The sequence below is a fragment of the Oncorhynchus masou genome, chromosome 18 (assembly GCF_036934945.1).
Source record: "Oncorhynchus masou masou isolate Uvic2021 chromosome 18, UVic_Omas_1.1, whole genome shotgun sequence".
Classification (NCBI taxonomy): Eukaryota; Metazoa; Chordata; class Actinopteri; order Salmoniformes; family Salmonidae; genus Oncorhynchus; species Oncorhynchus masou.
Window position 1 is genome coordinate 31,053,760 of NC_088229.1, and position 24,444 is coordinate 31,078,203.

The window sequence follows — 24,444 nt, forward strand, 5'->3', positions numbered from 1 at the left end:
AAATAGATGACGCCATGAGGGAGGAAAATTGCGTGGATATATTGAAGCAACATCTCAAGACATCAGTCAGGAAGTTAAAGCTTTGTCGCAAATGGGTCTTCCAAATGGACAATAACCCCAAGCATACTTCCAAAGTTGAAGCAAAATGGCTTAAGGACAACAAAGTCAAGGTATTGGAGTGGCCATCACAAAGCCCTGACCTCAATCCCATAGAACATTTGTGGGCAGAACTGAAAAAGCGTGTGCGAGCAAGGAGGCCTACAAACCTGACTCAGTTACACCAGCTCTGTCAGGAGGAATGGGCCAAAAGGAATGGAAGCTTGTGCAGGGCTACCTGAAACGTTTGACCCAAGTTAAACAATTTAAAGACAATGCTACCAAATACTAATTGAGTCCATGTAAGCTTCTGACCCACTGGGAATGTGATGAAAGAAATAAACACTGAAATAAATCACTCTATTATTCTGACATTTCACATTCTTTAAAATAAAAGTGGTGATCCTAACTGACCTATGCCAGGGAATTTTTACTAGTATTAAATGTCAGGCATTGTGAAAAACTGAGTTTGAATGTATTTGGCTAAGGTGTATGTAAACTTCCGACTTCAACTGTATTTTGGGTTCTGATGGGGTTTGACAGTTGAGCTAAGCTCACTAGGCTCAAGTTATATTCTTCAAGAATCAATGGGTATATCTATCATTCATTTTTGTGGCAACTAAGGATTCTAGCTTTAAGCAATGGTCTGATCAGTGTGACGACTACTTCTAGCACAATAAGGCTAGCTAGATTAGGTTTCAAATCACATCCTATCAGGCTAGTTTACCAAGTGAGAAAATACACAGGCCAGTGACGGAAGGAAGTCCAGTCAAATGTAATGTACAACTTCTAGCTTTATTTTATTATCAGTACAAATGTATATAGTCAGCAGACAGTATGACTTACAGCACACACCCATACTATGGGGACAGAGCACAATGCATTATCACCACAAGCTCACCCAAGCTGCAGTACAATCAGAGAGAAACGCAGAAAAACCACAGAGAGAAAATGACCAATAATATTAATAATAACAGTTTATTACACTATCCACAGTCCCTCAGGCTGTTTTCACCCCATTATTATTGATTTAGAATGGAAAACATGACTTGCTTCCAGTTAGAAAGTTTTATACAAGGGAGGAGGCAGTCATGTTATCTGTACCTCAACTGGCACACAGTTAAACGCCTAACTCACTGAGCTGTGGGCTTGTTTGGGTACTCTGACTTAGAACATTATCAAGTGATTGCTCTGAACTTTAAATAAACTACAGGAAATGGTGGTTCTTTTCTCTGCCTGTCAGTAACAATGGGGGTATCAACAACCCTGCCTGCCATTTCAAATAAATTGCTTGAAAGAGAAAAATCAACAATAACACCACAAGGTAACTATTTCTAGATCCATCTAGACAAAAGCAATTTTACAGACACCTTCATTACGTTTCATCTACAAGAGGGTCATGCTGTCAGATATTCTTGGTATAAAAAGTACAGAACAAGAGTGGGTTTATCACATCATTTCGCAATACAGGAAAGCAAAGGTATTTCACAATTCACAACATAACAATTACAAAAAACACTGAAATAAAGAGATTTTGTAAGTAGTCGGAAAGGTGTGCAAGTGAGTCTGCATGAGACTGATTTAGGAATGGACCATTAAGGAGGAGGTAGAGAGGGATGTTGTGATTTGGTCTGATCTGCACACAAGGTGAGGAAGACCTCTGAGGGAGAAAGAGAAAAACGGGGAACCTAACGCCTTGAAGAGTACTTTGCAAGAGAAAACACCTGATGCTTTTCCAACGCTCCTCTTTAAACTGACACACACTGATCCAAATAGTAGTTATAAATACAAATATAGCTCATATATATCTTAAGGATAAAAAACCCACAAAAAAAGAGAGGCGGTAGACAGCAAAACGTAAAATAGGTAACCAGAAAAGCAGCGTCGCCCGGCTGCTTACTGACTGCCAGGTTGCCGTACCACCGCAGTCATGCACAGAAAGGCATGATAGATAGACGACAACAGGAAACAGTGAGAGTGAACACAGCAGAGGACCGGACTGCTTCATAAATGATTCTTCCGAACACGTTTCAGACGCCCCCTCTGGATTCCAATCCTCTCTGACTGAGCTTGGGAAAGGGAGAACAAAGTGAGAGGGAGGGAGGGAGGGAGGAGGATGTTTTCTGGGCATGGTGCTTTAGCAGGACACCTCCATGGTCTGTGGCCTGGCCTGTTCAACAGCCGGGCCGGCGGCAGTGGCACCCTCTAGCTGTGTGTGGGTGCGGCTACGGGTGCCCTCCACAGAGCCCATGCTGGAGGCAGAGTGGGTGCGAGAACGCACCAGCCGGGTCATACTGGCCGTGGGCACTACAGACAAGAGAGAAAGAGGAGAGCAATTACAGTAAGAAGTCAGGTATGAGGATATTTGCTGTTTATATGTGTAGGAATGTTTTAGGGGAGGGGTAGCTTGCTTTAGGGAATGTGGCTAGGGGTAGGATGCTGGTGATCATACCACAATCATAAATGCATCAACATTCCCAATTCAAGATGGGGTGGTCTGCAGCCCAGGGAGAATAATGAAGTCTATTAACCTAAAGACTCAATAACTTGATCACAATATACTGTTTACCTCATGCTAGCTACGCTGCCATTTAGTTAGGATCAAGTAGAATGATATCGGCTAAGCAGGAATACTGGATTCCACACCATATTTCAGAATGTACTGTATGAATATATGCATCTAATTCAAGTGGTTGGGGCCTGAAATGTCTGAGCTGAATCCCTACCCGGTGTTCATTATTCTCCCACAAAGAAAATAGATTGCCTGATCAGGTCGAGTTCCAATTCATTTTTACTGTTGGAGAAAAAATGAATAAATAGGAAAGGCCAATATGAGAATGCAGCATGCACAAGAGATTTGAGGGCCATCTGTGCAGAAGAGAAAAAGAACAAAGCAACAAATAGACAGATGACAACCATTTTACCTGATAAACAGACATACACTCGCTCATACCACACATTTAGAGAGACAAAAGAAATCTTACAAAATAATGACCATCTGTCATGCTTCAAAATCTTATGGCGCCAAATCAGAAAGACTTGACAGGATGGCTAAAATGTGAGCTGGCAACCAGCGATGGGCAAACAGGTGGGGAGGGCAGAGCACTGTAGGCGTAGATGGCAGGCCGGCGCAGCCGAGGCTGCTACCTATGGTCCTGGTACCTGATTCGCTGCCCAGGTGGCTGAGCAGTACATGAGGGACTGTTTGCATTAATGGAGAGGGAAGAAATGAAGGCGAGACTGTCAGATTAATGCTCAGTCTTCACAAATGAAGATCAGAAAAGAAACAAATTGTGTCCTCCAGCTTCACCTAGGAGAGATTTGAAGCAGCTCCAGGAACAGATCATTCTATCACTGTATCTAATTTTACATTCAGCTAATACCTAACAGTTGTCAAAATAGCTAGGATGTGACTCTTCCAAGGCCTACTCGCTGTTCTCTTAAACTAAAGAGAATGCCACCTGTGGCCCTGAGATTCCTGAAAGAGGACTTTTGTACCAAGGTGTGCTCCATGACAACTAGTCAACATTGTCTGGTCCAGTTCAGTTAGTAGAATGTGCCTCCACTGCAATAATTCCCTAATGGGACTACAGTGTACAGAGCTAAAGTGACCTTTCAAACTCCATTCAAACAGGCGCTCCATCTATTCACACTCAAACCACTCTCCTGGTAGCCTACTGCGCTTCTTTCAACACAACACTGACCTTCTGGGACAAGCCAACTGACACAAGGTTTAGTAGTCTGAATGCTACAGAGTAACAAACCAACCGTATGCTAAAATGTGTTTGGGAAGGCTTGTAATGTACTTGTTGCTTTGTCTCTCTACTGTTTCAATGTTTAGCCATTATCAGAAAGGGGAGGTACTTTCTGGAACTTGCCATTGTTTTTCTGGTGTGGGTGAAAAGCCTGAGCATAAAGTGGTGTGTGAGGGGAAAGTTAAGACCGGGAGGAAACCAACCTATTTAATATATAATAATATATCCCATTTAGCAGACGCTTTTGTCCAAAGCGACTTACAAGTCGGCTGGGGCCACTACTTTTGCATATGGGTGGCCCCAGTGGGAATCGAACCCACGACGCTTGGCGTTGCAAGCGCCATGCTCTACCGACTGAGCCACACAGGACCCAGAGAGAGGGTTCACAAGAAAGACAAGAGCAGGGAGAGCCATCAGGCATTGAGTGAAAATAGTTTTTCAAGCCTATACTGTAACCCATTTCATTTTATGACTAGGATTTGGTATCCAGACTAAGTGAGTTGATATAGTAAGGACCCAGTCTCTTCAAGCAGGAAAGCAAACAGGCAAACATTTCCAAGAGGTGGAGGAGTGAAGGAGCGTGTAATAAAGCACCAACTAGTCCCGGGCCAGCCTGGGGAGCTGGGGCCGCTTGGGAGCTGGGGCCGCTTGGGAGCTGGGGCCGCTTGGATCGCCTCTCTGTAGTCACATGTTGCAGACAAAACATCCAAGGGTAACTTTCAGAGGGGAGGATTTGGAAGAAGGGAGAAACAAATGTTCCTTCTCAGTGCTGTGCAGTATCAACATGGTTCCCTGTGTAGAGGCCCTGCTGTCCTAACATTGCTCTCCAGCAGCACACATGAGTGTCCCTGTGGCAGCAGCACATTTCAGCAGTGGAGGACAACAGGCCAGCCAGGCGGATCTGGGCTCATGGGAGTTCAGGTCCCCAGGGCAGGGGGCCAGGCCCTGCTGTGTTGCTTGGAGCAGCCTTTAATGAATACACTAATCTGCCACTGAGATTAACATACCTGGAGAAGCAGCCCTCACTGGAAGTGCGAGGACCAGGGGAGAGTGGGTGATGGCAACGGGGAGAGGGGAGTGAGGGCCAGGCGAGGGGTGGTAGGTTATGTAAGTGAGTTTTTTTTCTCCTCAGAAACTAATAACATCAAAGGTTTACAAGGGTACAGAGAGGGCTTTCTGATTCCAGAGAGAGAACAATAATAACTCAGACTATTGTAAGACTCTAATCAAGCAGCTTTCATTATGTAACACCTTCCATTTTCCACTCTGTGAGCTAGCAACTCAAACCTTACTGTGCAATGTTTATATGAACAAAATATAAACATTTTGAAATGCTAAAAAAACGATTCAATCATCTCAGTGATCAAAGAAAGCCAATGGAATTTGGCAAAGTTATAAGATACAGTGCCCAATATGTAAATACAATTCACTCTATGAAAGTGATCTATACAATATGATTATCATTCAACAAGCCAGATCTGTTCCCAGTAGGCCGAAATCAGGGGTGTCAAATTCAAATCAGCACACGGCCATATTGAAAAAGCACGACGAATTCAAGGGCCAGACATAGCCTATTATGTTTGCTTTTACCCCAAAAATGTGCATTGGCCTACAACTACGACCCCAAATGGCCAGATCCCGTTTTACTAGAAAAAAATATGGCCCTTTATTATGTCCGCTCATTAAGGGCCATATGTTGTATATACCATTTTAACATATTGAAACAAAAAGAGATTATATTTGTCCAGCCTTTCCTGCGATGCTTGCAGATGTGCATAATATGTTGTGACCCTAATCAAAAAGGCTTGAATAACTCCAAATAAAAACATAGTCTACATGTGTCCCTACATGTTTGTCCTCTGCATGTTGTTTTGTTGCAGGTTTAGCTTTTGGGTTATTCATTGTCAAGCTTTAAAAACAAAGTCAGACTGCAACATTTTAGTAGCCTAGCTAGGACTGTGACACGTGTCTGTACACTTTCCCTCCGCTGTACGCTGGAAACGGGACACACGAAAGCAGCATAATTGACATTGAATTCACCGATGTAGGTGCATCAGGTTGTAATAAAGTAGATGACTCAATTGTTTTTATACTCATTTATACTAGCTTGTGTGTCCTATTGTCCTTTAGTAGTCATTTATACCCGCGTGTAAATCCTTTAACTTACTTTTTGACAATCAAGATGACATTTTCTGTAGGCTACAGCAATGACCCTTTAAAAGTTCAGTCTGGTAGAAGATTAGGTCAGTGCCATTAGTGATAATATGGTACAGTGCGCTGGCTGGCTCTGCCGGTGCTTGCTGTGACTTGTAGTGCAGTACAGCGCATCGCGGGAGGTAAGAAAACGGGCCAAAACTAATTAACAACCCAAATCATTGTGCGGGCCAGATAGAAATGTGTCGCCGGCCAGATTCGGCTCGCAGGCCTCGTGTTTGACACGTGGCCTAAATGAACCACGGCCTTAAATGTTGGCCTGTAAACACCCTCCCTGTCCAGGGCACTGTATCTTAAGACCTGGGGGAACCATTCTCAGGTGTGTTCACAGATCATCCCACACACCAAGTGTGTTCAGAGATCCAGCACACCAAGGAGTGTTGAGAGGAGACCATGCAGACCATCATGCTTACTACATGTCATTTATTTACTCAGCATCAAACAACTACTTACACCCGTTGTTAAAAGTCACTGCAAACAGACAGGAAACAAGGTTAGCTTGAGGTTAGTTCCCTGGTCAGTTACTAATAATGGTTTGCATGCTTATACAACAACTGGCTCTCAGTAACCTCAGCCTTGCACATCCACTAAATGTTATTATGTAGCTAGCTACTGTGGTTCCTCTTTATTCTTAAAGTGCTTCAGGAATTCTACATTAGGTGTGAGTCTTAGTTTAGGTCAGAAGTGTGTGTGTGCGTGGGGAGGGCTGTTGCCTGAAAGAGTAGTGTTCTATGGACTATCGTTCAGTTGGACTGATGACTGATTCTGAGACAGAGGGACTTCAGTAAACAGGCCAACAACAGATGACACAACCAGACCATGAAGATACACCAATCCAACATGACGTCTGACACTGGAGGACTGAAGTACTGTGAGGAGAGATGATAGAGGAGCAGTACTCACTGTAACCCATTCCCTGGACAAAATATTTGAAGGCCTCCGCGAGTTTACCCGGCTGTAAGACACAAACAGAAAACTGAGCCATTTAAAAAGAAAACTGAATGAAGTAACAGTTCAAATCATATTGTATTGTGGTCACATACACATATATAGAAGATGTTAGTGCGGTTGTAGCGAAATGCTTGTGTTCCTGTGCAGTAATATCTAACAAATCACAACAATACACACAAATCTAAAAGTAAAATAATGGAATTAAGAAATATATAAATATTAGGATGAGCAATGTTGGAGTGGCATTGCCTAAAATACAGTTGTCTTGGCCATTGAGATTTAGTAGTTTAAACTAAACACAAAACTTGTTCATGACTCACCTGGATGACCTGAGGAAGCCCGCCACAGTCTTGCATCTATAGGGAAGTAAAGAGAGAATCAGGAACATGCCCAGAGTGAACAAACTCAGAGAGGACTGTGCCGTTAGCCAGAACACATTCACTGGCCTACGAACACTTCCAAGAATGCTGAAACTCATCTACACACCATCCAGATTTTGTGCATTACTAAAGAGTACGAACACTTCCAAGAATGCTGAAACTCATCTACACACCATCCAGATTTTGTGCATTACTAAAGAGTACGAACACTTCCAAGAATGCTGAAACTCATCTACACACCATCCAGATCTTGTGCATTACTAAAGAGCAGAACAGCAGAGACCACATTAGGGGCATTACCACTCCTAGTGCTACAAAGAAACGAGTAACTGGACACACCTTAAGAAGGGTTGTTTTGGTTGGATTTAACCTGGAGTTGCATTCGACCTGTATACAAGGGAGAGAGAGAGATGAGACAATGGAAGTTCAGACAGTTTAGAGTCTAGACCCTCATCTTTACAAAGGCCAGTATCATCTCTAAAGATACTTTGTATTAGAATTAGATCCCCTGACTCATTCTTTACTGTGTTGCCATGGAGATAGTGGACACCCACCACTGCATCAACAGCAGGGGACGTGTCACCAACCACCAGCAGAGAAGTGCATCTGGATGGAGAGACAGGAGGGACAAACAGAGTCAACACTCAAAGTGAAAGCAGAGGGGTATAATACAGGATCAATGACATAGCCAGCTAACTTTAATAAGCAACCAGAAATAACTATAGATTTTCCTGTTCATTAACAGAGCCTTGTTCTTGTTTGTTTAATCAATTAGACCATGCACATTTCAAGCTTATATAATAAAAATAATAAAAAGCTGTCAGAATATTAAGGCAAGTTAGCTGGTAATTGCCAACATTTGGCCAATAAAAAAATGAAAAGTCGATAAATAGAATTGTTGCTGGCCAAATTGACCGGGAGATGATGATTAATTAATGATTTTTATTCATTGATGAAATACCAGTCAATGTGAAAACATTTAACAGTCATGCTCATCGGTCCATAGGTTAATTTGGATAACTGAGTGGCACTAAATTGGCGGGTGTGGAGTGTCGTTAGTCGTCATGCATCTTATTTATGACAGAGCCTATTGTGAGCGGAATATCCCCTCAACGTCACCTTAGATCGTTGCTGCTGGAGTGAAACCTGCTTTAATATAAGCCCAGTCATTGCGCAACAATTCTAAATGCAATGGCGTGTTAAAAACATAGCCACGATTTAAAAGAGCGGGGCTACCATTTTTATTTTTTAAGCCCAGTCATTGCGCAACAATTCTAAATGCAATGGCGCGTTAAAAACATAGCCACGATTTAAAAGAGCGGGGCTACCATTTTTATTTCTCAACTGGTAATTGAAGTGCGCCTCCCATTCGCCATTCAAGTCCAGCGAGTCATAATAACCACTTTACAATGTGAGCTGGGGTCAGTATACATTGTGAAAACTGATACGTAATTGTTTGAAACCTGAACGTTATCCTTCTTATTATGAGGCATGTCTTACCTTGCTTCAGAGTAGCCGAGGCAAAACCCCACCATTGAAACAGAGGCAATTATTTTATAAAGACTTCCTCAAGGCTATACATCTACCTCTTATCACTCTAGTATCCCTGCACATTGGAAATATGGTATTAAAACGGAACCTGTATATAGCTTCATAATTCTCCTGTTCTTATTTCTTGTGTGTTTTTGTTCTACCTTATGTTATTGTTAGTACTACATTGATATTGGATTACTGCATTGTTGGGTTTGGAGTTCGCAAGAAAGGAAATTCACTGTACTTGTGCACGTGACATTTAAACTTGAAATTTAACTTCATATTCCATTGAAACCAGAATTTTCCTATGTTCTATTGGTTTTCATATTTCAACTTTTTTTTTTGTCCAGAAGCCAAAGGCACAATCCTAGTCATTTTAACAACCCATCCTAGTTGCTGCATCTCTAGATTCCCCCCTATTTCTAATTTTCATCTCGGGCACATATGGAACGGCTGTTAAGAATGGTGTTTTCCCACGAATTGCATTTTGGAAAATGTTTGAAAAATATATTTTATTGGCTGCCTCATTACAGGAGTGAGTTGCATGTTCTGTGAAGATGAATGACCATCATTGAAATGTGATTTCTGTCATTCTGAGTACTATAGGTGGATGACCTAATGGGTTACACACCCAATGCATATGGGTCCGGTAAATTTCTCGAATGGGCGGTAAATTAAAATCTTCCTGGTCACATTGTCCGGCGCCACATTTTCCTAAAGAAAACCCTGATACAGTTATACACAGCTATAAACCTACTTGAGCGTGTTCACTGTGTCTTCAGTCAGACCAGTGATGGGCCTCTCGATCTCCAAGTCCCGACGGCTGTCAAACAAATACATCAATCAATCAATTCAACCCAACTACACGGGCAGTTCATCTTGGGGTTATATGTACAGTACCTGTTGTAGGAGTTGCAGAAGAGGGCCAGGTTATCCTGGTTAATATCCTGGGCAATGTGCAGGCGATATGTCTGGGTGATCTCCTGGTTGTCAGACAGCTCATCCTGAGGAGATGGCACAGATAGTTACATCACTGTCAACCACCCACAGTATTCCTCCAGTAGGCTCTGCCCCGGTCCAAGTCTCCCACCATTCCAAAATGCCCCCACACTCACGTCACTGAAGTGGTGGGCCATCACTATGTCAACCAGGTTACTGGTCCAGCCGGACATCTGAAACAAGAATAAATAACACGTTCCAAGGTGCCAATCTATTATGGCTCGATGATGAGAAATCAATGCACAGAATTAGCATTGAAGTGTGCGAGCACGTTCTCACCTTGGAGGCGGCCCAGTCCATCCAGCCCTTTGCACAGGGGTCTACATTGATGAGAACCAGACCTTCAACCAGGGCAGGCTCATTAAGCTGGGAGAGAGAGAGAGCGAGAAGAGGGGGTTACTTTGACACTACACTGACCACACTGTGCTGGGTTGGATAGGAACCCAGGCACTCCCACTTTATAGCCAGTGCAAGCAGCAAAGGCAACACACACACCTAAATATTCATGTTATAGCCCAGCACATGACATCTTTCACAGCTCTTAGCAACAAATTAGAGCCACATCATCCCCCACCCAATTACCCAGCCTCCAATTCACTTCCACAGATAAGTGAGGACGATGGATAAAACAAACTAGGTGTTAACCCACTTGAGAGTATGTATGAACACATAAATTAAGTGTTATCTTTTCTCCAACTCCTGTTTCTCTCTTTCCTTCTCTCCTTCTCTCCTCCACATTGAGCCTGATGTTTGCAGGGCTTAAATTAACTATAATTAACACCCCTCTTCAAGTAATCTCTGCTCTTAATGTATTCCTCTCACTCACACCTACCTTCAGAATGCATTATCTCCGCCAAGGCACACTGTGGTGTGCAGTGCATGGTGGGAAATAGGGTCGATGTTAAGCATCAAACTAACATTTGTACAGTAATATACAGTGCCTTCAGAAAGTATTCAGACCCCTTGACTTTTTGCACACTTTGTTGTGTTACAGCCTGAATTTAAAATGTATTCAATTGAGATTTTGTGTCACTGGCCTACACACAATACCCCATTATGTCAAAGTGGAATTATGTTTTTAGAATTTTTACTACAAATGAATAAAAAATGAAAAGCTGAAATGTATAGTGTGTAGATTGTCGAGTAAAATATATATTTATCCATTTTGAATTCAGGCTGTAACAACAACATGTGGAATAAGTCAAGGGGATGAATACTTTCTGAAGTCACTGTATATCCGGCCAATGCCACAGTCACTGCCACATGAGACTCGCATGCTGACTCCATCAGTCCAGTCATGCACTCGCGAGAAACTGATTCATCCAAATCTTCTATCTTTTTATGGAGAGATTAAATGAGGCTGGGAATAAGAGCAGGGAGCGTAATGACTGCTGGTCAACATGTTCTGAGATTAGCTGCTGGAGATGGAAGATGGGAAATGAGGTTTAATGGTGTGGATTTATGGATAGGTTTAGAAACCACCATCTACTGTGGGGTGAGCAGGAGTGCATGTGGTATGTGGGGGACTAAGACGAATGGTGACTTACAGCCAGTCTGGAAAGGATGTAGGCTCCAGCTCCAACTCCAATCCCAATCACACTGTTCACCCTGGGGAAAGGGAAGAGAACAATATAGGCTTCGAAGAAGACTCAATAATAAAGTCATTTTGAAACTTTCCGAAAGACAGTGCAAGAGTTAGTTATAGAAACACTGCAGGAGAACTTACTTCAGTTGAGCCATGACAGAGGGCAGCATCTCAGAGAGCTCATCCATGGTAGGGTACTGGTAGCTGGGACAGGCATAAAATACCAAAAATAATAATAACATATGAGTCATGATTGTGGTGATACTTTGTCATATTTGAGATGATGTTGAGGACGACGACTGAGGAGTGAACCGGTCTCTCACCCCGTGGGGAATGGGGGAGCACCCTCCTGCTGTCCTGGGGCGTCCACATGGACCACAGCAAAGTGGGATGTGATCTCCTGCATGTCCTCAAAATTGAACAGGGTGTTGAAACAGGACTTATCTGCAGGGAGGAAGAGACACGGCAAGTTTAAAAGACACCTCATTGAGGCACATACTACTTAATATCTAACAGAAACTGCAACACTGAACGTAATCAACAACAAAAATCCACTGATGCTAAAACACTCTTAGTGTTGTTTTCCATTGAGGCATCCAAGTGTTGGTGCGATCCAGTCTGATCTAGTGGCTCATATCCCCACAGTCAAAGAAGAGGCCAACATTCAACCATCCAGCTTCTTACATAATCTCCAACTGTTCTAATGAGAACATGATATTATATACTGAACAAGAATATAAAGCGCAACATGCAGCAATTTCATTGATTTTACTAAGTTACAGTTCATATGAGGAAATCAGTCAAATTGAAATAAACTCATTCGGCTCCAATCTATCGATTTTACATGACTGGGAATACAGATATGCATCTGTTGTTCAGATACCTTAAAAAATAAAATGACAATAATATAATTGGGCCTCACAACGGACCTCAAGATCTCGTCACTGTGTTTTTGTGCATTCAAAATTGCCTTCGATAAAATGCAATTGTGTTTGTTGTCCATAGTTAATCCCTGCCCATACCATAACCCTATCGCCACCATGGGGCACTCTGTTGACAACGTTGACATCAGCAAAACGCTCGCCCACACAACGGATTGGATTAGATAACATGTAAACAACAATGGATTATCTTGGCAAAGGAGAAATGCTCACCAACATGGATGTAAACAAATTTGTGTACAAAATGAGCGAAATAAGCTTTTTGTGCATTTGAACATTTCTGGGATCTTTTATTTCAGCTCATGAAACATGGGACCAACACTTTACATGTTGCATTTATATTTTTGTTTAGTGTAATTAGGTGTGTTTGGAGAGATTAGCCTAGCTAAGCTTTGAAATAAGAGCCTGTGTCTGTCTGTGTGTGATGCTGTACTCACGGTTGAGTCCAATGTCATGGTAGGTGAGGATGACCGGTCTGTTACCCTTGGGGCTGCCCCTCATCGTCACATGCAGGACACCATGGGGGGTCTCGATGTCATGCTCCTGGAACACACAAGACAGCATGGTCTGGGGTGTCTGTGGAGCTTAGAGGAGCCAGCCTTTTAGTGACAGTCATAGCACTATGGGAGGTGCAGATTTCAGGAAAAACACAATTCATATTTCATACACTGAGTAGGACACTTTCTCAGTGAGGCTAAGTGCCAGTAGTAGACAGAAAATCAATCATTCTCTCAAAGGATGTGCGTTTCATACAGTAGAACTCATTAAAACAGGGTCTTCTGCAGTGGAACAGTCAGCAGGTAGCCTGCAGAGCTTTCAGAAAGTATTCACACCCCTTGACATTTTACACATTTTGTTGTGTTACAGCCTGAATTTAAAATGGGTTAAATTGAGATTTTGTGTCACTAGCCTACACACAATACTCCATAATACAATCATCTAAGGTCCTTCAGTCGAGCAGTGAATTTCAAACAAAGATTCAACCACAAAGATCAGGGATGTTTTCCAAAGCCTCGCAAAAAAAAAAACATTTGGCCAAGAAATCAACTATATGTCCTGAATACAAAGCGTTATGTTCGGGGCAAATCCAACAACACACCACTGAGTACCACTACATATTTTCAAACATGGTATTAGCTGCATCATATTATGGGTATGCTTGTCATCAACAAGTACTAGTGAGGTTTTTTTAGGATAAAAAGAAACGGAATAGACCGAAGCACAGGCAAAATCCCAGAGGAGAACCTGGTTCAGTCTGATTTCCACCAGATACTGGGAGACAAATTCACCTTTCAGCAGGACAATAACCTAAAACACAAGGTCAAATATACATTGGAGTTGCTTACCAAGACGGCATTGAATGTTCCTGAGTGATCTAGTTACAGTTTTGACTTAAAAAGCGGTTTGAAAATCTATGGGAAGACTTGAAATGGCTGTCTATCAATGATTAACAACCAACTCTACAGAGCTTGAAGAATTTTTTAAAGAATACAATCCATGTGTGGAAAGCTCTTACAGACTTACCCAGAAAGACTCAACAGCTGTAATCGCTGCCAAAGTTGCTTCTACAAAGTGTTGACTCAGGTGTGTGAATACTTATGTAAATGAGATATATCTGTATTTCATTCTTCATAAATTTGCAAACATTTGTAAAAACATGTATTCACTTTGGCATTATGGGGTATTGTGTGTAGATGGGTGAGACTATGTAATCCATTTTGAAATCAGGCTGTAACAACAAAATGTGGAATAAGTCGAAGGGTATGAATACTTTCTGAAGGCGCTGTACATGATGATCCAGACTGATAATGGAGGCTGGATCATGACCCATAAAGCTGTGGTGACAATGACAACGTAAGTGGCTCTGCACCACTCTGCATGCATGTCCACACTGTTCAGTCTCACACCACTGCCACACACACACGCAGATGTTGTGTGGATTAAGGAAGCAGGGCCCGCTCCATGTCCTGTCTCACAGATGCACTGCCTGCCACAAGGTAGCCTCCGCTGATGTCTGGTTAATCTAATTATCTAAGGATGGAAATAGGAGTCCGTCCACAGCCCTTAGGCCTGCCTCTAATTCCACATGAATGTCATTTAACGGATCACAACTTCCTCCAGACACACACACACACACCATCAGCATAACACAATAAACGAAGGCAATACATATAGAGAAACAACCATACTCTAGTAGTAGCCAGGACAAACATATTTTAACTACTTCACTATCATCAGCAAAATCAATAAATCATAGCACATTTTTGGGCTCATTCAGTAGTTTTTACTGATAAAGTAGAATCATGTAGATTTGTTTATTTTTTATATACCATTTATATTCCTAAAAACATACATTGAAAATGATACTGTTGCTGCTTCCTGTCGTCATTGCTTTTTGGTTTATGGATGAGTGTCAAAACACCAGTTTAAGATTAATAATTAATATGCTGAAATAAATTGTGATATTTTGAAGACCAATACATAAGTTGCTTCCCACACACATTCACCAATATCTACCATGCGATCACCAAGACTGGAATTGATTAGCTTGTTCTACTGTAGTCAAAAGCACCTGCAAATGAATCACTCACGTCGATATTATATTGAAATCAATAGAACTGGGACAATAACCGCAGCGACATGTACCGTTTGCGCTCTTCTAACAGACAAACCTCAATGAAATTGGGTTTTCTACATGTGTCTGTCGGGTAAATCAATACATGATAGTAAATGTAGCACATTCACATTCTAACAACAATTCCATATATTTCTTCCTACTTTATCCACGGAGAGACTTAACAATGGTCCTAAGGTCAGTTTAACCAGGCCCTCTAGACATAGGCTCATGCAGCTGGCTGAACGTTGGACATCCCTACTAGTAGGCTTACTGTTAAGTCAAACTGGTATTGTGGTTTCAATAACTTTGTGTGTGATGCATGTTTTTGTCTGGTAGCAATAATGGTGTGATGTCTATTTCATAATCGAATACTGTAATTGAAAAGCAGAGACCCAAATATAGGACTGCTAAATATGTGTGCCTGTTTCAGTGTTCAGTTTCCATTCATTGGTGCAGTTGAAAACCACAGAGAGGGTGGTTTTGAGGGCCATACTGCGTCAGATCTCACTGGATGGCTGCCACACAGACATAGGGGAGATTAGGCTAAACCAGGCTGTTCAGCAGCCTGCTGGCTGCATTCACACCCCATGTCTTAAAAAAGCATCAACATATACACACACCCTATGATAATCAGTACATTGGAGAAGGAAGACACACAGATGAGGACAATAACGTCACTCAAATCATAATTCACGGTGTGTGGTTGTTCTCCAGCTGACACCTGGAAAACTGACACTACAGTATCGAGGTGCGGAGGAGTAAAAATAGAAGAGACGGTTGAAAGGCCAGGCTGTGTGAAAGGTTGTTAGTGTGCGAGGGAGGCTTCATGTGAGGTGCCTTCAGAGCACACAGCCTAGTCACTGACCAAAGAGGCTCCAGTAGAGGTTGCCACTTCTGTGCCACAACTGTAGTCTAACCCACAAAACAAAAATGTGTTGTGTAGCTTAGGGCTTTTAACTACCAGATGAAATGGAAGCCTGACGGAAAAAACAAGACAGTAAACAAAAACCTCAAACTTTTTCAGCTAGTTGGCCATCAAAATTGCACTGATAAACAATGGGGAATTGTATCCTCTTCGTCCTTCTGCAGCTTGCTTGCCAAAGCATGCTTGTCCCAACCAAGCACCCAAGCTAACTGGCTAAAGTTGTCTAACTTGCTAGCTACTTCCAGACACAAATGAGAGAACACCTCACTCTGACCATTTTACTCACCTAGCAGAGCTGGTTAGGCTTTTTACATGTTATCTAGAGCATTCGAGACTGACTATTACTTTTTGTTTGCCTATGTTTACTGACACTGTCATATTCAGAGGTTGTTGCTTGTTTGTAAATTCATCAGTTATTCTACACTCAGATGAGAGTGCTCTGAAATCGGAGTAGATAGCCAGAGTGAATTTGCGAATACAAGAGATATGCTAACTGGATAAGTCATTCAAGTTCTTGCTAGCTAACCAAATGACGCCTGCATCTCTAGCTGTGTTTAACCACCGAAAAACAATTTAGAAAAATTCAGTCACCCACTACTCCATTGATATGACATCCTCCTAGCAGCCAGCTAGCTAACTAACGTTACGCTCTGTGTTTTTGGCCTTCTATATAAATACGCTAGCCTATTAGCCACAATATGACAGATTGTGGTCATTGCCCTTGCTCGTTTGATCGTATTGACATTCCCAGCCTTAGTTACATTCGTCCGTTTTTGTCCAAAATATTGAGTCATTGAAACAGTGCATCCCAAATGGAGGCAACAATGTACCAGGCCAGCTGTGATTTACCAAGAAATGTATTGGTGAATTACATTAATCATGTATTAAATTTCATCCATCTATTCTGCCAACAATGCCTTAGTGTTCATCATTGAATGCTGAGTCAAATAGAATCTAATTTTAAAACCTCTTAAAAAAAAGTTGGTTTTGTAGCATAAACTGGGAATTTGTTATGTTTAACTGATATAATGAATGTCTGTTTGATATCTGCAAAGTAGTTAAAACGCTATCAGTTCCACTTTAAAGAAAACACACACGCTGAACACTATTGGTTACCACGACAACAGAACCCACAGCCACAAAGTCATAATTATGACTAAACGCCACCCATTTCTAAAATTTCTTCTTAAAATGTGATTTTAAACCTAATCCTATGCCTAATCCTAACCTTAAATGAAGACAAAAAAACAAAACACATTTTGAAGCCAATTCTGACTTTGCGGCTGTGTTAACTAGTTGAAACTAGTTCCATATTACAAAATTACACTGTTCCATAATACGAAAAGAAAAGCAACATTGTCATCATATCAGTGGTATTGTTTTACAGAGCCACTTTGAGCTAAATGAGGAAGAAAGGTTCAAGGTTGTCTCAGCAGGAGGCGAGGCAGGGTTCTGATAAACATTCAACAGTCTGCTCTGTGCCAACATTTTGCTACATCCCCCCCGTAACCTGTGGCGAAAGAGCGAGACACAGGGAGGAGGAGAGATGGATAACCTGCAAATTATATGGTAGGAGTATGTTTCTCTCTAAGACTAGAGTTCCAGCCTCTCCAGTCTGGCCTGGCCACAGACAGGAGCACAGACACTGATCCCAGAAGAGGAAGGAACCAGTCTGGTCCAGTCCACACAGTGGCACCAGGCCGTGACTCCACAAGCAAGAAGAGCAGCCATTTAAAAAATAAACCTTGTCCCAGCTGGTGGTTAATTTCTAAGAGAAATGCTGCACACAAAAACAGTCAGTGGGACTGGAAAACAAACCGTGCCATATTAAATTCCTGTAATTACAGGGAATGCAGAGAAGGAGAGGGCCTTCATCTCAAAGGAGAAAGACCTTTCTCCTGTCCTCTAAACCGCACCCCTCCCAGTGCTGAACTCCCACCCTCACCACCATTCATCCACTCCGCCTGCTGGGGTAAACAATGCTTGCAGTGGTACTGGCCCCAAATTTGCGAAGCAGGTTGTTTGTTCCCTCAGTCATACGCTCACCCACATCGCCACAGTACCTAACACACCTTCACATGCCAGAGCAGAGAAAATCACACACACATACACACACCCCCGACAGCTTGCGTTTAGCTTTGTTAGCACACAATCAACAGGCAGGCCACAGGGTGACTGGCATATCAGCAAAACACAACACCACACACAAACCGACAAAGTCCCACTCACCATTACATCAATGGTCGAACAAGCAATGGCAATCTGGTTGAGGTCCAGAACGGCTGTCATTTTGTCAGTAGAAGAGAGGAGTGCTGTCGGTCTGTCCCTGTGTTGTCTGAAAAGGGGCGGTGGTAGTGACGCTGGCAGCAGAGCGGATAGCTGGCTGCAGGAGGGGGGCAGCAGCAGAATGGAGCCCACAAGGAACGACTGAAATGTTTGGTAGCAGCAGCTGGTCCCACCAAATGAGGGGAGGATAATGCGTGAAAGAGGGAGAGGAGGGAAACTAAAGGAGCGAGCGACGGAGAGGCACGTGTTAATGGGAGCTAGAGAGAGAGAGAGAGACGTGGAGAAGGTGTAGAGAAAGAAAGAGGGAGGGTGTGTTCCTCGCTGGGTAAGCACAAAGCTCTCAGGGTCGTCTGGACGCTCAGCAACCCTCTAATTGGACTTAGAAGGTCAGATGGGCTGGTAGGAGGCGGGAGAGGGGTAAGGAAGGGTTGAGGAGGGCAGAACGAGTGTCAGGGAAAGGACGGAGCTCACCAACCCTGACACACACCACCACAGCGTGTCAGAGGAAGAACACAGAAGAGGATCAATAAAATACCTGTGGATTGGCTGACATTGAACATCTGCCTAAACTATCAGGTATAGGCATACTATGGTAATTACCTCAGATACAGTTGAAGTCGGAAGTTTACATACACCTTAGCCAAATATATTTAAACTCAGTTTCACAATTCCTGACATTTAATCAAAGTAAAAATTGCTTGTTTCAGGTCAGTAAGGATCACCACTTTATTTTAAGAAATTGAAATGTCAGAATAATAGCAGAGAGATGTATTTCAGCTTTTATTTATTTCATCACATACCCAGTGGGTCAGAAATGTACATGCACTCAATTAGTATTTGGTAGCATTGCCTTTAAAGTGTTTAACTTGGGTCAAACGTTTCAGGTAGCCTTCCACAAGCTTCCCACAATAAATTTGGTGAAATTTGGCCCATTCCTCCTGACAGAGCTGGTGTAACTGAGTCAGGTTTGTAGGCCTCTTTGCTCGCACACGCTTTTTCAGTTCTGCCCACAAATTTTCTATAAGATTGAGGTCAGGGCTTGTGACGGCCACTCCAATACCTTGACTTTGTTGTCCTTACGGCATTTTGCCACAACTTTGGAAGCATGCTTGGGGTCATTGTCCATTTGGAAGACCCATTTACATCCAAGCTTTTACTTCCTGACTGATGTCTTGAGATGTTGCTTCAATATGTCCACATAAATTTTCCTCTCTCATGATGCCATCTATTTTGTGAAGTGCACCAGTCCCTCCTGCAGCAAAGCACCCCCCACAACATGATGCTGCCACCCCCATGCTTCACGGTTGGGATAGTGTTCTTCAGCTTGCAAGCATCCCCCTTTTTCATCCAAACATAACGATGGTCATTATGGCCGAACAGTTCTATTTTGGTTTCATCAGACAAGAGGACCTTTCTACAAAAAGTATGATCTTTGTCTCCATGTGCAGTTGCAAACCGTAGTCTGGCTTTTTTATGGAGGTTTTGGAGCATTGGCTTCTTTTTTGCTGAGTGGCCTTTCAGGTTATGTGGCTATTGGACTCGTTTTACTGTTGATATACTTTTGTACCTGGTTTCCTCCAGAATCTTCACAAGGTCCTTTGCTGTTGTTCTGGGATTGATTTGCACTTTTTGCACCAAAGTACGTTCATCTCTAGGAGACAGAACGCGTCTCCTTCCTGTGCAGTATGACGGCTGCGTGGTCCCATGGTGTTTATACTTGCGTACTATTGTTTGTACAGATGAACGTGGTACCTTCAGGCGTTTGGAAATTTTTCCCAAGGATGAACCAGACTTGTGGAGGTCTTGGCTGATTTCCTTTAATTTTCCCATGATGTCAAGCAAAGAGGCACTGAGTTCAAGGTACGCCTTGAAATGCATTCACAGGTATGCCTCCAATTGACTCAAATTATGTCAATTAGCCTATCAGAAGCTTCTAAAGCCATGAAAAATGAGTTTTAATGACTCCAACCTAAGTGCATGTAAACATCCGACTTCAACTGTAGATGTCTAATCCAATCCATCCAGTTCTTAGACAAATGCCATGTTAGTGGTTGATTTGGATTTGGGCATTATTGTCAAATCTGCAGTGAACAGTAGTTTAGCTGTATGTTCACCCGACACGCAAATATAGAAAAAGCACTGTACAGCCCCCCCCCCCCTGAACATAGGTTTTCTTCAACGTGTATTAATTTCAGTCAAAAACATGATTGTCTGAGTTTTTATATATATATTCTAAACACAAGGTTGGAATAATACTGCGAAATTGTGAAAATTATGATAATACCCTTTGTGTAAGAGCTGTTTGAATAGTTTTGGTGGAATGGAGTTTTGGCAAGGCTGTAAAGTAGTTAATAGACCAATAAGAACATTTCAAACCTCTGCCAATAACAGCTCGTTTTCCCCTCCTCACGAAGACCACTCCCAGACAGTCCTAACTAAATTATGGCTTGAAAAATTGCTCTTTGCTAAGGAGCCATTTGTTGCTTGTTTAACATTTTAAATGAAAAAATAAATAAAATATGCATCACACTGAGGTACTTAATTGTAACCCAGAAATGAATTGATAGAGATAATAATGGCTGCATGGGACTTACATATTTAGGCCTATTGAACAGTAGGTAGCATAATGCTTTGCTGAAAGAAAAAAGTTCAAACAATAGCCTAAATTGACACTTGCGCATGTTTTTGCGAAAATGCACTGTACAACTAGGCTACTTTGTCCTTGAACAATTTATTGAACAATTCGATTTTTTCATGAGCATTTAGGCCTATTCATTTGAAAGGTTTATTGAACAGTCAGCCACCTATCATTTTGCTGAAACTAAACAAAATGTGAAATAATTAAAATGTACATCTTGTAAGATGACTGCCTGTATGGGCTAATACCTTACAGTGGCATTATAATAAAACAAAAATAAATAGGCTTAGAAAATAAACATAACACAAAAGTTTTGAAAATCAAAGTACCCACTGTCTAGTTATGAGGCTATAATTGCCTACTCTGTCTTACTTTCTTTTGCAGCCTTGTTGAGAAACAGAATAGCATCCACTGTGCCAGGTTTCAGTTGGTACACGTACAGTTAGGCCCTAAAACTTTGGCTTGTGCACTAATGCCAGATAAAAATAATAAAAGAAGAACTTCAATGTAGCCTATAGATATGAATTGCACAAGAATGATATATTAATGGATTGTTTTAATGCATTGTTTTCTTTTTATTAAAATATAATATTTCATGACCCTAAACTAGTACACATTATCCCTTTATTTTTGAAGGCAGGGGCTTTGTTCGAAGCCTGGTTGCCAACTCTGAGGAGCCTGGGCAGGCCTGGGTTTAATCCTCAGTCTGTTCATGGGGAACAGTCTGTCTGCTCTGCCTCCCAGGCCTGCAGCCCCAGCACAGAGATGGAGGGAGCGTTAGCTTAGCATGGATTACCTGCAGATTTGGGAGGTTAAGATGACAATGTCTTTCTCAGCCAGCCAGCTCTCCGGACCTTGTTCCCTGTCTTTCATGTGCACTCAGTTTCTTTGTCCACACTGTTCTGTATCAGAGGGTAATCCAACCAGCCAGTAGGACCATCAGTGTTTGTGGCCCATTTTCAATTTGGCGTTTTTCAGCAATAAATGTCAGGAGAGCCTACAACATAACATATTCATTAAAAGGGAAGAATAAACTCTCCTTAATCTCTAGTAGACTTATTAGTAGACTTATTGTGATGGCAGTTTATTTCAGAACCAATTTGCACTAATAGGCTGTGATTTAACCATAGGCTTGAGACAAGAAACTAAAGATGGACACCCCCCCACACACACACACACCTGTGTCAGTAATAGCTTTGATAACATTAGTACCAAATGGATTTGGAGGGCAAGATTAGGGCCGATTCAGGTCAGGGAACGCAGCCCAAAACCATATCCCAAACTGGGTCAGTGCCATTTTTGCTACCTAGACCCAACCCTGGGATCCCTGGCTGCCATGGCCACTCTGGTCTGCAGTAGGCTAACCATGCACCACAGCCTTGGAGGCTGGCGAGGACTGATGAACCCCAAATAAGAGCAGGTTCCTGGAGTTAGAACAATCTTAACTCATTGAAGTAAAGTGGCAGTCCTGGAATCACACAACAAATGTCAAATAACACTTTGTCCAAGTGGAATGTTAATGAACCATGCCAGGCTAACTTCGTCTTAAAGACAAAGCTGTACGTACTACCTACTTGACCTGGAAGTTTTTAAGACAGCGGAAATTACCCTGAACATTCTACAACTGTGTAGATCACTAGGCCAGGCTCCGAGCAGACTTGCATCATTGACATTCGATAGCTTCTAAAGCGGAGATCTAAAAGGTGGGGTTCTTTGAGATGTCTGTCTGTGAGCGTACTTCAAGCTTCTTGACAGGAAACACCTGCCTTATAGTGACACTACTGTGAGGGGGAGAGGGTATCCCTGCAAATGAGGGTTCCCTGAGCCACATACAGCCCCCTCTCTGCAGGGTACATGCTTTCTGCACATTGAGGGTGTGGGAGAGACTAAAAACAGGTGTTTGGTGCAATGCGAGCAAGTTGGCTTCTAGTTTACAATAACTGTTAACTGTCATGATCAGCCAACAAACTGTCAACTCGTTGTGTACAGTACTGAACTATCAGCTCAAAAAAAGACAAGAAAGAGCAACTGCATGCCTGCATAGAAAAATGTCTCTTCAGAAAATTGCAGTTCAGGGCATCAGCCTAAGAGGGCGCTACATACTTACTTATTACCATAAGATAGTGAGTTGTACATTTTCCATATCAACTAATGTGTTTACACTAACCTGTGCATTCATCTACCCCTCCTCTCCATTACCATACTCTCCTCCCCACCACCCCTGATGGCCGTGTTGGGATATAAATACCAGACCCTCCAAAAATGACTCCTTCACATTAAATCTGTCTCTCGGCGGGCACCCAATACCTGTCGTAAGGAGTCAGGACCCTGCCCTGTCATCTAGGTCACAGAACACCAGGGGAGACCGCATGACCGACCTATAGGAAAAACACTGAAAGGACACGATAAGGAAGGTTGTCGTCAGCACTGTATACCTTATTTCCAGGCTTTGTGCCAGTCAAAGTGCCCATTGCCATATGCTGAAAACAGACAGACCACATGACATGCTAGGGTGGAGGATAGGATGGTGTCAAGCAGTCACATCAATAACATCAACGAGTAGGCTAACCCCGAACAAAAAAAACCAAGCCCAAAATATTGCTTACACATGGCCAGTCAAGGACATGATCATCAAACTAAAGAACACTTGTCATGGTTAAAGCAAAGAAATGTTGAATTCAGCTCTGTCAGCAATACTTAATTATATCAACTGATGGTTTTGCAATTCTATACCCTTGCTCCCTGGGGTTTAGTCAGAGACTCATACGTGTGCTAATGATGCCATCTTCTGGAGGCCAATCACTGGTGCTTTGAGGTACACTAATATTACACTCAATCACTGGACTGGAAAAATATAGATACTGTGTTAAGAATAGAGGTAAGGGGGTTGCCATGACAACCATGCCTTTTTATGTTTTGTGACAGACAAAATGGTGAATGGTGATGCACTGCCTGTTTCCATTATCATAACCACAACTCGGTCCCACCTAACAACAGCCCAGTTGAACCTAATGCTCTCCGGGAGACCCATAGGGCGGCGCACAACTGGCCCAGGGTAATCCGGGTTAGGGGAGGGTTTGACCGGCAGGGATGTCCTTGTCCCATCGCGCACTAGTGACCCCTTGTGGCGGGCCGAGCGCATGCACGCTGACATGGTCACCAGGTGTACAGTGTTTCCTTCAACACATTGGTTGGCTGTCTTCCGGGTGAAGCGGGCATTGTGTCAAGAAGCAGTGCAGCTTAGTTGGGTCGTGTTATGGAGGACGCATGGCTATCAACCTTCGCCTCTCCCGAGTCCGTACTGGAGTTGCAGCGATGAGACAAGACTGGAACTACCAATTGGATACCACGAAAAATGGGGAGAAAGAGGTAAGAGTTTTTTTTTTAAAGGCAAACAGAACACACACCGAGAACACTGTCCTTCATTCCATCCAAACCCACCGTCGCTGGTCGGATTCACGTCTATCGTCGAAGGAATGAGTGTTTCACCGAGGCCTGTACTCTGGAGCGGGATCGATTTGGAG

At 42.6% G+C, this 24,444-nt stretch overlaps 1 protein-coding gene across 6 annotated transcripts in view; it reads right to left on the minus strand.

Moving 5' to 3' along the window:
* Window positions 1–872: 872 nt before the first annotated feature.
* LOC135504394 (protein NDRG3-like) overlaps window positions 873–24,444 on the minus strand; it is a 60,044-nt gene continuing 36,472 nt past the window's right edge. The window contains exons 1-16 of one of the 6 annotated variants that reach the window (XM_064922954.1): window positions 18,226–18,538; window positions 12,892–12,997; window positions 11,837–11,957; window positions 11,655–11,717; window positions 11,476–11,536; window positions 10,208–10,294; window positions 10,045–10,101; window positions 9,830–9,933; window positions 9,687–9,752; window positions 7,951–8,002; window positions 7,736–7,783; window positions 7,337–7,372; window positions 6,969–7,020; window positions 6,519–6,536; window positions 3,259–3,297; window positions 873–2,403 (exon numbers count right to left, since the gene is read on the minus strand). In XM_064922954.1, coding sequence (XP_064779026.1) covers window positions 2,234–2,403; window positions 3,259–3,297; window positions 6,519–6,536; window positions 6,969–7,020; window positions 7,337–7,372; window positions 7,736–7,783; window positions 7,951–8,002; window positions 9,687–9,752; window positions 9,830–9,933; window positions 10,045–10,101; window positions 10,208–10,294; window positions 11,476–11,536; window positions 11,655–11,717; window positions 11,837–11,957; window positions 12,892–12,997; window positions 18,226–18,285 — 1,140 coding nt within the window. In that variant the 5' untranslated portion in view covers window positions 18,286–18,538 and the 3' untranslated portion in view covers window positions 873–2,233. Of the gene's footprint in view, window positions 2,404–3,258; window positions 3,298–6,518; window positions 6,537–6,968; window positions 7,021–7,336; window positions 7,373–7,735; window positions 7,784–7,950; window positions 8,003–9,686; window positions 9,753–9,829; window positions 9,934–10,044; window positions 10,102–10,207; window positions 10,295–11,475; window positions 11,537–11,654; window positions 11,718–11,836; window positions 11,958–12,891; window positions 12,998–18,225; window positions 18,539–24,444 lie in introns of those variants that run through there. The other 5 variants (XM_064922952.1, XM_064922956.1, XM_064922953.1 and 2 more) reach the window with 5 other exon arrangements.